The sequence below is a fragment of the Phycodurus eques genome, chromosome 4 (genome assembly GCF_024500275.1).
Source record: "Phycodurus eques isolate BA_2022a chromosome 4, UOR_Pequ_1.1, whole genome shotgun sequence".
NCBI classification, from domain to species: domain Eukaryota; kingdom Metazoa; phylum Chordata; class Actinopteri; order Syngnathiformes; family Syngnathidae; genus Phycodurus; species Phycodurus eques.
The window spans coordinates 289082-305000 of record NC_084528.1 but is presented as its reverse complement, the minus strand read 5'-3'; the positions used below and the strand labels follow the sequence as shown (position 1 = coordinate 305000).

At 45.5% G+C, this 15919-nt stretch overlaps 1 protein-coding gene across 1 annotated transcript in view; it reads left to right on the top strand.

The window, feature by feature from the left end:
- Positions 1–15919, top strand: part of grik2 (glutamate receptor, ionotropic, kainate 2) — a 278259-nt gene that overhangs the window by 104928 nt on the left and 157412 nt on the right. The window contains exons 3-4 of the mRNA XM_061673582.1: positions 6696–6953; positions 14989–15170. Coding sequence (XP_061529566.1) covers positions 6696–6953; positions 14989–15170 — 440 coding nt within the window. The remainder of the gene's footprint in view (positions 1–6695; positions 6954–14988; positions 15171–15919) is intronic.

The window sequence follows — 15919 nt, the reverse complement described above, 5'->3', positions numbered from 1 at the left end:
AAAAACTCCACAGCCACCTCTCCTAGATGCTTCCATACCTCCACAGGAATGTCATCAGGACCAACTGCCTTTCCATTTTTCATCCTCTTTAATGCCTTTCTAACTTACGAATCATTGCCACTTCCTGGTCCACCAAACTTGCCTCTTCTACTCTCCCTTCTCTCTCATTTTCCTCATTCATCAACTCCTCAAAGTATTCTTTCCATCTAGCAAGCACACTGGTGGCACCAGTCAACATATTTCCATCTCTATCATTAATCACCCTAACCTGCTGCACATCCTTCCCATCTTTATCCCTCTGTCTGGCCAACCTGTATAGATCCTTTTCTCCTTCTTTCGTGTCCAACCTGGCATACATGTCATCATATGCCTCAAGTATGGCCTTTGCCACCTCTACCTTTGCCCTATGTCGCATTTCAATGTATTCCTTTCGCTTCTCCTCGGTCCTCTCAGTCTCCCAATTCTTCTTAGCTAACCTTTTTCCTTGTATGATTTCCTGTACTGCGAGGTTCCATCACCAAGTCTCCTTCCCTCCTTTCCTGCCAGAAGATACACCAAGTACTCTCTTGCCTGCCTCTCTGATCTCCTTGGCTGCAGTGTTCCAGTCTTCTGGAAGCTCCTTCTGTCCACCGAGAGCCTGTGTCACCTCTTCCCGAAAAGCTGCACAACACTCGTCCAGTCTCAGCTTCCACCACATGGTTCTCTGCTCTGTCTTTGTCTTCCTAATCTTCCTCCCCACCATCAGAGTCATTTTACACAACACCATCCTATGCTGTCTCGCCTACCACTACCTTACAGTCGGTAACCTCCTTCAGATCCAGAGGTACTGTCGCCGATGTCCACGCGATGTTGCAGAAGCGTGTCAACCACGACAACCGCACGACATCCAGAGCCTTTAGGAACTCCGAGCGAATCTCATCCACCCCCGGGGCCTTGCCACCGAGGAGATTTTTAACTACCTCAGTGACCTCAAACCCAGAGATAAGAGATCCCGCCTCAGAGAACCCACACTCTGTTTCCTCATGGGAAGGCGTGTCGGTGGAATTGAGGAGGTCTTCGTAGTGTTCTCTCCACCAACTCACAACGTCCCAAGTCGAGGTCAGCCCCATCCCCACTATACACAGTGTTGGTGGTGCACTGCTTTCCTCTCCTGAGACACTGGATGGTGGACCAGAATTTCCTCGAAGCCGTCCGGAAGTCTTTCTCGATGGCCTCCCGAACTCCTCCCATACCAGAGTTTTTGCTTCAGTGACCACCAAAGCTGCATTCCGCTTGGCCAGCCGGTACCCATCAGCTGCCTCAGGAGTCCCACCGTCCAAAAAAGCCCGATAGGACTCTATCTTCAGCTTGACGGCATCCTTCACCATTGGTGTCCACCAACGGGTTTCGGGATTGCCGCCACGAAAGGAACTGACCACCTTACGGCCACAGCTCCGGTCGGCCACCTCAGCAATGGAGGTGCGGAACATGGTCCAGTCGGACTCAATGTCCCCCGCCTCCCCCGGAACATGAACAAAGTTCTGTCGGAGATGGGAGTTGAAACTCCTTCTGACAGGGGATTCTGCCAGACGTTCCCAGCAGACCCTCACAATACGTTTGGGGCTGCCACATCAGAACGGCATCTTCCCCACCATCGGAGCCAATTCACCACCAGGTGTTGATCAGTTGACAGCTCCGCCCCTCTCTTCACCCGAGTGTCTAAGACATGCGGCCGCTGGTCCGATGACACGACGACAAAGTCTATCATCGAACTGCGACCTTGGGTGTCCTGGTGCCAGGTGCACGTGTGGACACCCATATGCTTGAATATGGTGTTCGTTATGGACAATCCGTGATGAGCACAGAAGTCCAATAACAGAACACCGCTCGGGTTCTGACCGGGGGGGCCGTTCCTCCCAATCACGCCCTTTCAGGTCTCACTGTCATTGCCCACGACCATTGAAGTTCCCCAGCAGAACGATGGAGTCCCCAGCGGGAGCGCTCTCCAGCACCCCCTCCAAGGACTCCAAAAAGGGTGGGTACTCTGAACTGCTGTTTGGTGCATAGGCACAAACAACAGTCAGGACCCGTCCCCCCCACCCGAAGGCGGAGGGAGGCTACCCTCTCGTCCACCGGGTGAACCCCAACGTACATCCGCCAAGCCGGGGGGCAATAAGTATCCCCACACCTGCTCGGCGCCTCTCACCGTGGGCAACTCCAGAGTGGAAGAGAGTCCAACTCCTCTCGAGAGGACTGGTACCAGAGCCCAAACCGTGTGTGGAAGCGAGCCCGACTATATCTAGTCAGAACTTCTCGACCTCACACACCAGTTCGGGCTCCTTCCCTGCCAGAGAGGTGACATTCCACATCCATAGACCCAGCTTCTGTAGCCGGGGATCGGATCGCCAAGATCCCCGCCTTCGGCCACCGCCCAGCTCACACTGCACCCGACTCCTATGGCCCCTCCCACAGGTGGTGAACCCATGGGAAGGGGGACCCACAGGACCCACATTACCCTTTCGGGCTATGCCCGGCCGGGCCCCATGGGTGCAGGCCCGGCCACAAGGCGCTCGCCTTCGAGCCCCACCACCAGGCCTGGCTCCAGTGGGGGGCCCCGGTGACCCGCGTCCGGGCAAAGGGAGTCCATTGTTTGTCGTCATCATAAGTGGCCATGTGTTTATCATGGGTGACTCTGCCAGGGGAGCCCCAGACAACTTAAATCCTAGGATCATTGGGACACACAAACCCCTCCACCACGATAAGGTGACGGCTCAAGGCTCCTCAGTTCCCAAATGTTTGTTGCATGTTGTTCAAAGAAAAGGTGATGTCGCACAGTGGTAAACATGACCCTGTCCCAGCTTTTTTGGAACGTGTTGCAGCCATAAAATTCTAAATTCATGATTAAAAACAATCAAGTTTATCAGTTTGAACATTAAATATATTGTCTTTGTAGTGTTTTCAATTAAATATAGGTTGAACATGATTTGCAAATCATTGTATTCTGTTTTTATTGATGTTTAAAAACAACATCCCAACTTCATTGGATTTGGGGTTGTATTGGGAATTATTGAGGACATTTTGCAGTCCTGTGTTAGATCAGCCAAGGAATGCAAAACTAATAATATTTTTCTCATTTAATGTTAGCTTGTGTGATGTTATTAGCGTTAGCAAAATGTTTGATTTAATTTTGTCCACATTAACAGAGCATTTTGTCCTGAACATCTTTCTTGCAGCTTTTATGGTCATTATTGAATTACAATTACGAGACAAGAAGAAATACACTGAAAATTTTTTGCATTCTGTCACGTTCGTGGTTTGGGCGAAGGTGAGGAACGCAAGGCAAGAACATGGAGGACCCAATTGCAGGGAGGCAAGGCAGGAGTGCGGGAGTCTCAAAAAAAATATTTAATCATTCAAAAAGGGAAAACAAGGATATTGGATAAAGCAAAACTAAACGAAGTCCCACAACAGATAACAACCAAACCAAAGTAACAAAGAAACACTTGAATATCTAAAACTGGAAACAAACTATGACCTGTGAGTAAGACGTGGAACAGATAGGGAGAGTGACACCTGACAATGACAACGACAACTGGCACTATGACATGGCAAAGACATATGACAACGACAATGAACCGACAAGAACTGAAAGAAACCAGGGAACTAAATACAAACAGATTGACGAGACAACGAGGAACACCTGGACAAGACACGAGTGGCTGGAGAGAGCTGATTGGTCGACACAAGGTAGACGAGAACAGGTGGACACAACAACCTAATGAGCACACGACAAACATGGAACACAGGAAAACATGGAACAAAACTAAACACAACCCAAACCAAAACACAGACCATGACACATCCCCCACATGACCTATGGTTAGGGTTAGCTAAGTAGCTGCGTGTGAGGAAGTCAAGTGTTGAGGAGACGGAAATGTTGTCAAAATTGATGTATTGAATAATGAGTAACTCCTCCTAACTCAACCGTAAATCCCCCACAACTTGTAGGGACTTAATAACTAATAATAGTAATGTAATAAGCCATCGACAATGTCAAAAACCTGGCACCTCCATCCCACAGGCACCACGGAGCGTGACAGGCCCATGGAGATGTCACACAATAATTTAGCACTGGCAGTGTCGAACATTACGTCTTCCAGCTGCAGTTTGGTATGCCACTGCCTATCCATTGTTCACACAACCCACTCCACACAGCCCACTCCACCGCATCGTCGAAGGCGTCTGTAATGAGAGCGGCTCGGGCGGTTTGAGATGGGTGCTCCTGCAGAGTGGCGTTCGGCAAAGTGGTTTTAGCAGCGTCAAAAGCCTCTGTCATTATCGGGGACAAAGTCAACCCCGTGTGCAGACCTTTTGCCACGTAAGGGATTTTAGAAGAGGCGCATGAGTTGGGGCACATGGGGTAAGAATCGGTTGTAGAAATTCACCATGCCCAAGATCTCCTGCAGGACTTCATGATGCGCTACCACGCAAAACTGGTGATGGTATTTCCCTTTAAAGGGACCCCCTTGTGGAGTGACATGCTAGCTGAGAAAGGTGATGGTCGACCCACCGAGCTCACACTTGTCCGTGAGCCTCTCAAACAGTTGCCAGTGCTACTGTAGGTGGTCCTCCTTGGACGCATTGGCCACGAGAATGTAGTCCGAGTAAATGGAAAAAAATCAGAGTGACCCTTGGCACAGGGTCCATCACCCTTTAAGTCGAATGCCTTGAAAAAAAAATTAAAGACGTGATGACCACTGTTATGGGCACCTCCTGTGGGTTGACTTGCGCTTGTAGTAACTGTGTACCTGGTCCACCTTGCAAATGATGGTGGTGCCCGGCAGGTGAGCAGTAAAGTCCTTTATGCGTGGGGGGTCGGGGGTCGTTGAATTGTTTAAGTTCTGCAAATCACTGCAGTGGTGCCAGCTGCAGTCAGTCTTGGTCCCCATTTATAGTGGGGAAGTCCATGGGCTGTTGGAGCAGTGCGCGATGCCGATGCCATTGGAGGACTCGCACATTGTAGTACTGGCACATTCCAGATCCATTGAATAGAAATGCCCACCACACTTTTCAGATTAACATTCGCATAAAACAATATATCATTTTCATTCCACTTCACAATTATGTGCAGCACAACACAACTGTGTGGCAAACAGCCTGTCGCCATGGGAACAGTGTTAGACAATATGAAAAACCTTTAATAACTTTTCATCTTCAATATCTTTGGATGAGACAGCCAAAGTTTGAAGTCGATCGGATCAAGTCTGAAAGAAAAGATTATAAAAATATGACGGTTGTAAAAGGGGAAAAATAGGTCAGAATTTGAAAGTAAATAAAAAATGGGCTTTTACATATGCCTCCCACTTTCGGTAGTCCTAACAGTCTTAAAAGTCTTCTCAGCAAGTATCATTGTGAATCATCAAAATGCGCCATGCCACGGTGACGCCTTCTGCCGAAACGTCAGTTTTGTTTTTATTTTTATTTTTTAATTGTTTTTTATACAAAGCATGATCAATGTCTTTAGATTTTTATGACAGATTATCAGGTGGATGTGGTCAATGTGCTTGGAGCATCCATCCATCCATCCATCCATCCATCCATCCATCCATTTTCTGAGCCGCTTCTCATCACAAGGGTCGCGGGAGTGCTGGAGCCTATCCCAGCTATCATCAAGCAGGAGGCGGGGTACACCCTGATCTGTTTGCCAGCCAATCACAGGGCACATAGAAACAAACAACCATTCGCACTCACATTCACACCTACGGGCAATTTAGAGTCTTCAATCAACCTACCATGGATGTTTTTGGGATGTGGGAGGAAACCGGAGTGCCCGGAGAAAACCCACACAGGCACAAGGAAAACATGCAAACTCCACACAGGCTGGGCCGGGGATTGAACCCGGGTTCTCAGAACTGTGAGGCAGACGCTCTAACCAGTCGGTCACCGTGCCAATCACAGGGCACATAGAAACAAACAACTATTCACACTCACATTCACACCTATGGGCAATTTAGAGTCTTCAATCAACCGACCACTCATGTTTTTGGGATGTGGGAGGAAACCGGAGTACCCGGAGAAAACCCACGCAGGCACGGGGAGAACATGCAAACTCCACACAGGCGGGGCCGGGGATTGAACCCCAGCCCCCAGAACTGACTAACCAGTCGTCCACCGTGCCAGCGCACAAAACATAGTTTAAGAATATTTAACACGTAACTTAAATAATGCAGCACTGAACGTTTTGGTTCTGATCTGTTCATTTCTTATTGAATTTCCCTCTGCATTTTGATGTTTTTTTAAATGCTGGTTTGTGTCATAGGTCCATGCAATGTTCACGTTTGACCTTAAGTGAGTTTACTTGCATGCGAACAGAGACCACCTCTTAAAGTGGTCTTGGTCCGCTAGCGTTCACACAAACAAAACACATGAGCAGAGCAATCCCACTAGAGTTTGTTTTAAAGAGACCAAACATGACCAAACAAGTGTGATGAACACACAAAGCCTGAGACAAGGTACAGCACAAGTAGCACCTCAGTTGCATCAACATCGAGCTGACAGCTTTGCTTTTCAAAACTGTTCAATCGAATTCCATCATAAATAACGTAAAACCATACCAACAACCTGGTATTTTTTTAAATTTACTTTTACAATTTGCATCCTCATTTTGGGTGGGTCAGTGTTCTTACCAGTGTTTTTTTTACCCCCCCGTGCTCCAGCCTGTGACCAGCTTTCTCTCGGAGTGGCAGCTATATTTGGTCCTTCTCACAGTTCTTCAGCCAATGCTGTCCAGTCCATCTGTAATGCATTGGGGGTGCCTCACATCCAGACCAAGTGGAAACACCAGGTTTCAGACAACAAAGACATCTTCTATGTCAGCTTGTATCCAGACTTCTCATCCTTGAGCAGAGCAATCCTGGACTTGGTCCACTTCTTCAAGTGGAAGACGGTCACAGTTGTTTATGATGACAGCACTGGTGAGCTTTCACTTCTTTATCCAAACACCACACATTTTATTGCTCAAGCCTCCTCAGATATTCATTTTTAGTCAAAAGCAACTTTGATGCAGCTAATGTTTGAAGAATGTCTGATTAGGTTTTCACCTTTTCATTGAGCGTTTGTTAAAAAATGTCAGTACCATGCCTGTACAGTACGGTCTAAAGCAGTGGTTCTTAACTGTTGTTATACTGGCCCCTGCATTTTCCTATTGACCCCATGTCGTGGCCCACTTTTTTTAAATAGAAAATAAAAAAATAAAGAAAACATATATATTTTTTAAAATAATAATATTATTATTATTATCAAAAAAATTTAAAATAGAGAATATGGCACAAAACAGCCGATAAAAATTATTTAAGAGCCGAGAATGAGCAAACACTGCATACGTTGTTAATGTACATGGTAAGGAATAGAAATAGCACAGCAAAGACATATTTGTTGTTGATAAAATGAATGAATTAGCGTTGGAATCTAAAGAAAATATACGAGCTGTATGCCGACCAGAGCACGCCACAATTGACCCACGCCAGCGGCGGTGTGTGTGTGTGTGTGAACTGTGAATTGATCAATCTACATCACATTTGCAAATGCAGAATCATAGACAAATACATAAATCAGATTATCGTAGCGAATAGAAAAAAATACTGAAACCTTGAAAAAAATGGGAAATGCGAGCGGTTTGATAGCAAATCCTCGTTGAGTATCACCGTCGTCCACAAACAGAGACATGTTGCGCGAGCCGGACACACGTGTACAATGAACGCACACATCCTACTGTACAAGGCAGCGCTTGAACGGGACGAGGGTAAAAGTGATGAAAAGTGTCCTTTTAATTCTCATTTAGGACAGTCAACCTATTAGCAAATTTCGAGTTTGAGTTATTATCGCCAAAGTTATTATTGCTTTATGAATGACTGTTGAAACGTGTATTATTTTATATTTATAGCTCTAAACATGTATTAATTGGCCTGTTATTTTGTTGCTCAAAGTTGGTTACTCTTCATGAAAATGTTCCAGCCAGACCTATGTGACAAGTCACCAAATCACTTATTTCGATGCTTTGCGACTGCATATAACGATAGCGTTGCATGGCTTTGCCTCGTCCTTCCTTCGTGACACTTGTAAGAAGGATGGTAAGAAGTGTAACTTATTCGCTACCATGATCAGTGACTTACAATGCGTAAAGAGAACTTTCGCCTCCGCGGCGTGGCAGCTGCCGGGGGTCGTAATAAAATGGCGTGCACCAAGCAGCTGTTCAACGTGGACAGACCAATAATGTCAGACGCTGGATTTTTATTTTTTTCCAGAAGCCCGAAATCCCCCAGCCAAAGTCTGGAAACCCCCAAGTCAGAAATCCCCAACCTGAAATCCCAGGGAAATGATTGTGACCTTAGGGAATAGCGTGTCCCCAAGGCACCCCCTCAGTGGCGCCTCACATCCTGTCACCTGTCCAATCACCTGTTGATAGATTGATAACACACTTGTCAATAATTGACCACCTTTGGGAGTGAACAAGTCCCCAACAGGGCCCCCTCCAGGAAGTGATGGTGCCACAGGAAATCGTGGAAATCTCAGGGAAATGATTTACGACCATCGGAAATAGACAGGTCCTCAAGACACGCCCTCAGTGGTCCCTCATAGCCGGTCACCTATCCAAACACCTGTTGATAGATTGATAACACACATAGATTTACAACCTTTGAGAGTGAACAAGTCCCCAAGAGGGCCCCCTCTGGAAATCCCATACGCCCCTCCCACCTGCAGGAGGCCTCTTTCCCCCAAGTGGGTCCCCAAGCGGATCCCCCGCACTTCCAGTCACATCCTCACACCTCACCCTCACCCCCAGATTATATGAATTACAGTTTCATGATACATTATATTGTAATAGAAAATACTGGGAATACTTGAGTATTCCCAGTATATATTAAAGTACTTTTGTACTTTACTATGCTTACCTGGAGTTGTAGCAGCATGTGGGTCACATTATTGCTCAGCATAGGTCAAGCCACACGCTTGACTCAGGCTAAGGGGTCCAACGAGTTCGTTCTTGGCTTACATTTGGGATGAGGCTATACCTCTCTGAGGCTGAGCTGGACAACATTGACATACTACAAGTCATTAGAATTTCTTATAGTAGAATGTAAAACGTACATACGTATCATTCTTGTCAGACTACTGTAGAGAGTTATTAGTAGACGTGGAAGTCCAAGTCATAAATACTATAAATTTCAAGTTTAGGATGAACGTATGTAAGAGTCTGTATCTCTCTCTCTCTCTCTCTCTGTGTGTGTGTGTGTGTGTGTGTGTGTGTGTGTGTGTCAACGGAGAAAGAGAGGTTGTGAGATTTTACAACCCCAATTCCAATGAAGTTGAGCCGTTGTGTTAAACATAAATAAAAACAGAATACAATGATTTGCAAATCATGTTGAACTTATATTTAATTGAATAGACTACAAAGACAATATATTTAATGTTCAAACTGAAAAAAATCATTAACTTAGAATTTTATGGCTGTAACACCTTCCAAAAAAGCTGGGACAGGTGGCAAAAAAGACTGAGAAAGTTGAGGAATGCTCATCAAACACCTGTGTAAAGGATATCACCACATGGGATCAGGAACACTTCAGAAAACCAATGTCAGTAAATACACTTTGGCGCTATATCCATAAGTGCAACTTGAAACTCTACGATGCAAAGCAAAATCCATTTATCAACAACACCCGGAAACGGCTCCTCTCTGGGCCCGAGCTCATCTAAGATGGACTGATGCAAAGTGGAAAAGTGTTCTGTAGTCCGACGAGTCCACATTTCAAATTGTTTTTGGAAATTGTGGACGTCGTGTCGTCCGGGCCAAAGAGGAAAAGAACCATCCGAACTGTTATGGACACAAAGTTCAAAAACCATCATCTGTGATGGTATGGGGCTGTGTTAGTGCCAATGGCATGGGTAACTTACACATCTGTGAAGGCACCATTAATGCTGAAAGGCACATACAGGTTTTGGAGAAACATATGCTGCCATCCAAGCAACGTCTTTTTCATGGACGCCCCTGCTTATTTCAGCAAGTCAATGCCAAACCACATTCTGCATGTGTTACAACAGTGTGGCTTTGTAGTTAAAGAGTGCGGTATTTGAATTTATACTTCAATAATTTTTTATTTCTTTTTTTCCCACTTAACTTTTCAAGTACTTATTTGAAAGACTACATTTTACTTTCACTTGAGTCATATTATCCTAAGTATCAGCATTCACTCCTCCATAAGTATGCTACTTTATTTGTATATAGTTTTTTTTACTACTGACCTACCTCTACACATACACAATCCATAAATTATATGAAAACAGACAGGGACAAAGGGTAATTACTTGCATTAAAGAGTAAAAAGTCCAAGCCAACTCAGCAACCCCGCCTATTACCAATCATACCACAAGCCACTATGATTATCCAACAGTTATTAATCTATAGGTTTTATTTATTTCTGTATTGATTTATTTATTTGTTCATTTATTTTAATTTTACCATTTGGTTTATTTGTAAAGTTAAAAGTCCAATTGGGTTTGATTTGAGTTTGTAATTATTGTTGGGACAATTATCATATGTCAAAGAACATTTTGAGGAAATATTGGAACTGTATCTTCATCACACTGCTTTACGATGTTGAGTCAGTAAAAGCAATTCACCCTGGCATCCTGAAGTGAGTTGTTGTTTGCGTGTACTTAGCCTGAGTCAAGCATGTGGCAAGACCTTGTCTATGCTGAGCAATATGGTGACTCAAACCCACGTGCTGCTACAACTACAGGTAAGCATAGTAAAGGTCAAAAGTAATTACTTTTGAATTACTCAAGTGTTCCAAGTATTTTCTACTACAATATAATGTATCATGTGACAGTAATTACAGAAAGAGAATCTGAGCCCTCGTCCTAATTTGTTAATGCACATGGAAATAAGTGTTTAAATGTGGCGGCACGGTAGATGACTGGTTAGAGCGTGTGCCTCACAGTTCTGAGGACCAGGGTTCAAATCCTGCCCCCGCCTGTGTGGAGTTTGCATGCTCTCCCCGTGCCTGCGTGGGTTTTCTCCGGGCACTTCGGTTTCCTCCCACATCCCAAAAACATGCATTAATTGGAGACTATAAATTGCCTGTAGGTGTGACTGTGAGTGCGAATGGTTGTTTGTTTCTATGTGCCCTGCGATTAGCTGGCAACCAGTTCAGGGTGTACCCCGCCTCCTGCCCGATGACAGCTGGGAAAAACATGCATGGTAGGTTAATTGAAAACTCTAAATTGCCTATAGGTGTGAATGTGAGTGCAAATGGTTGTTTGTTGGTATGTGCCCTGCCAATTGCCCTGCAATTGGCTGGTGACTCGTTCAGGGTGTACCCCGCCTCTCGCCCTTAGATAGATGGGATAGGCTCCAGCATGCCCGCGACCCTTGTGAGGAGAAGCGGAACGGAAGATGAATGAATGAATGTTTTGAAAGCAGCTACAGTACGTCGTTACGAAAATCAGGTTTTGCTCGTTTGTTAACAAATAAGCATTTTGTATTTAAATCACTTTCCTTGTTTTTTCCTTAACCCAACCCCCCATGTATGCGGATATTAAGTTAAAGTTATGCTGATGTTATGTTGATTTAAGTACAGTTTTTATAAAAAGTACAAAAAAAAACAAAAAAAAAAACAATACATGTAAACACATGCATGCCCGTTGTAAATGCTTTGCTTTTATTTGAACAAGTTTCCACTGTTTTTTAAAAATTACAGTATATGTTCGGTCACTTTTTAAACACACACTGTACTTTCTTTCCACCCATATACAGTATGCAAATTACCTTGTCTGTTTTACCACATGGATTGTGCAACCATAAGAATAAAACAAAAATAATATATTGATCTTTTTCAATAAAAATCCAAAACGTGCCACTGCATTTAATGGAGCTTCACTTGGTGCTGCCTTGTGATTCAACAGTCTGCATTTCAGGGGTGTGGCTTAGTCAAGGGTGTCGAGGTCAACCACTGGTGATGACTCGGGAAATGGTTATTTGCCAATTTCTACCGCCACTTCATCCGCAATTTTAGTAAAGTCGCAATTCCTCTCACTAGCCTTACCTCCACCAGCTCTCCTTTTCAGTAGACCCAGCTTCATCCCAAGCCTTCAACCAGCTTAAGACCTTATTCACCAATGCTCCCATCCTTCGACACCCCGACCCCTCCCTCCAGTTTGTGGTGGAGGTTGACGCCGCCGACACGTGGGCGGGGACCGTTCTCTCGCAGAGGGACCCCACTTCCCAAAAACTTAATCCCTGTGCTTTTTTTTCGTGTCGTCTGTCACCTGCCGAAAGGAATTATGACGTTGGCAACCGAGAGCTGCTGGCCATCATCTGGGCATTGGAGGCATTGGCTGGAGGGGACTGATTCGCCTTTTGTCATCTGGACCGATCACAAAAACCTTGCCTACCTCCGTTCCGCCAAACGTCTAAACGCCCGACAAGCTCGCTGGGCCCTCTTCCTGAGCCGATTCAACTTCAGCCTCTCCTTCTGCCCTGGTTCCCGTAACAGCAAACCTGACGCCCTGTCTCGCATGTACTCACCCCCCTCCAGCCCCGCATAACCAGAACCCATCCTCCCTCCCTCGTGCTGCGTTGGAGCAGCCACGAACAGGTGGTTAAAGAGGCTCAGAAAACTCACCCAGATCCCAAGACCGGACCTCCTCACAGGCTGTTCGCACCCGATTCCGCACACTCTGACGTCCTTCAGTGGGCCCACAACTCCAAGCTCACCTGTCAACCTGGATCACCCGCACCATCCATTTCATCCAGCAACACTTCTGGTCACCCGGCCAAGTCAAAGACACCCGATAGTTTGTCCTATCCTGCGCCGTCTGTGCCCGAGGCAAGGCTTCTCATCAACCCCCAGCTGGTCTACTGCGCCCCTTACCCATTCCGAGCTACCCTTAGTCCCACATCTCCCTGGACTTCGTCACAGGCTAACCCCATCCCCCTCTCTCTGCCATTATTGACTGGTTCTCCAAGTGTGTCCATTACATACCCCTCCCCAAGCTACCCTCTGCCTTTGAAACTGCTAACCTCCTTGTCAATCACATCTTCAAACTCCCCAGAATCCCCATCAACATCGTCTCAGATTGAGGTCCTCAGTTATCCCTAGTTTGGAAGGAGTTCTGTAAAGCAGTGGGCGCAGCAGCCAGCCTGTCTTCCAGATACCATCCACAGTCCAACTGCCAGACGGAGTGGGCAAATCAGTCCCTGGACCAGCCCTTCGCTGCATTGCCACACACAACCCCACCTCCTGGAGCACATTCCTTCCTTGGATAGAATATGCCCACAGATCCCTCACCAGCTCCCCCACTGCTATATCTCCATTCATTGCCTGTTACGGTTTCCAACCTCCATTATTTAGGAAACAGGAGCATGCGGTGGCGGTTACCGCGGTAAGGGATCACCTGTAAAGGGTCCAGTCCATTTGGAAAGACGTCAGGGCAGCTTTAACCCGGTCCACTGAGAGAAATAAACTGCTCGCGGACCTTCGTCGCTCCCCTACCCCTGAGTACAAGCTGGGTCAGACGGTTTGGCTTTCCTCCCACTCCAGACTGAATCTCGTAAACTTGCCCTCTCTCTCTCTTCCCAAAAATCAGCACGACCTCGGCCACGCACCTGTTGTCTGTCAATCAGCCTTCATCATCGCCTGCCAGATCCAAGACTCCACTGCCAGAGTATTAATGTTCACCCGTGGTACACTGGCTTGCAACTTGCACATAAACTACACCAGTCCTCGCAATATTTCTGACCTCCATGTTATTCCTTGTCCTCAGTGCTCCGGCTTTCTGCCCTCTTCCACCACGCCATCAAGCCATCCACCTGCTCACGCTACCGCCTGCCACGCGCTCCCTGTCTCGATGACCTGCCAGTACGCCTCAAGGATCCACCTCAGAATATCTTCTCAATAAACCAATCTCCACAAACTTCTCCAGCCTCCGCCTGCTTCTGGGTCCAGTTGAAATTAATACCATCGTATTGTGACTCTTTCATCGTACTGCAGTGGATTACAATGTGTTCTTAAAAGTGCCAGGTTATGAATTGCAACATGAAATAACTCAATCTGTCAGTTTCACACATCAAAGAGGTGGTGAGCAGGATCAGGATTGGATTGGTTAAACTGCAATGTAAACCACAGCCACAACAAATAATCAGGTTCGTCAAGACATGAACAGATTTTTGTGTAACCTTTTGTCGCGGAAGGTCTACTCTCCAATAACATCTTCAACCCATCCATCCATTTTCTGTACCTCTTATCCTCACTCGGGTCGTGGCCGTGCTGGAGCCTATCCCAACTGACTCTGGGAGAGAGGTGGGGCACACCCTGAACTGGTCGGCAGCCAATCGCAGGGCACATATAAACAAACAACTATTCACACTCTCATTTACACCTACGGGCAATTTAGACTTTTGAATTAACCTACCATGCATGTTTTTGGGATGTGTGAGGACCACGGCCCTTGAGTACCATAATTTCAATCTTCTGTATGTGTTACGCATATTGAATAATTGACAATAAAAGCAACTTGAATTACCTTGAAACCAGAGTACCCGGAGAAAACCCACGCAGACATGGGAAGAACATGCAAACTCCACACAGGCGCCCAAATAATATCTTCACTGTTTTATTGAAAAACAATTGTGGTGGTGGCATTGTTCTGGACTGTATGGTTTTGATCTTTTTACTGTTTTTGTTTTGTTTTTCACACAAAACAAATGAGAGAGGCCAATTTGTTAGAGGTTAAAAAAAACTTTTCAGTAAACATTTAAACTGTGCTGTAAGGACCCAAACCCCATACAAGGGCCACAATGCAATTGCTGGCACAAGCTTCATCACAAGAACTTGTTACCTTGTTTGTGTGGACAGTTGTATTTTTTAAATTGACTGAAAGAGAACCCACTGTATTTGAATAACTTCCATGAGACAAAACATGACATTGCCTGTTTTTCTCCTCTTTTCCAAGGTCTAATTCGATTGCAAGAACTTATAAAGGCCCCATCACGGTACAACATTCGATTAAAGATCCGGCAATTTCCTGCACAGACCAAAGATGCCAAACCACTGTTAAAAGAGATGAAGAGAGGGAAGGAGTTTCACATTATCTTTGACTGTGGACATGAAATGGCTGCTGGGATCTTAAAACAGGTGTGCATCTGTTTGTGTGTGTTTTGAATATAATGTAAAACATAATTAGAACATTGAGCAGGATGTAGAGTGGTTGATGGCGCTGGAATTCAGATGTGCAATGAAGTCACTTGTTTCTGGACTTAACGGCAGGACACCAACAAAATAAGTAAATTGTGGATAAGAAAGGTTTGGGGTCAGGCGTAAACTGAAAAATACAAATAAATGTGAATTGATATATAGAATATTGATTTTATTAATGATCAATATCAATGCTATACGCTGTATTTGCAATGGTGTGCAGAGGGGTAGGCAGATGGGATGATGGCCCCGGGCATCCAAATAAGGGGGGGCATCCAAATTAGCTGACGGGCACTTAATCAGAATGTGAATGAAGGTAGCGATTTAAACATTTCGACGACTGCAACCGTTAGCACCCCCCACACCCTCCCCTACTCCTTGACGAATCGTTTCCGATTGAGAAGGAGCACACCGTTGCACACCACTGGTATTTCGAAGACAACCTAACTCTGAGGCCAGGGACCGGTGATGGTCAGCAATGAAGACGAACACTACTTTTATTTTCCTGTGTAAAAAGTGGATTTGTATTTTTACTTTTTTATTTACACATTAAGAATACAGTTTTAATGGCGTGTTAAGTGTGTAATGTGGGTTAATTATTCATACGCGGTCATAAATCGGTCATGGAGGTTAAGGACTGACTCACTGAAGGACTTACAATACTTATCTGATATAAGGGTTAGGTTACA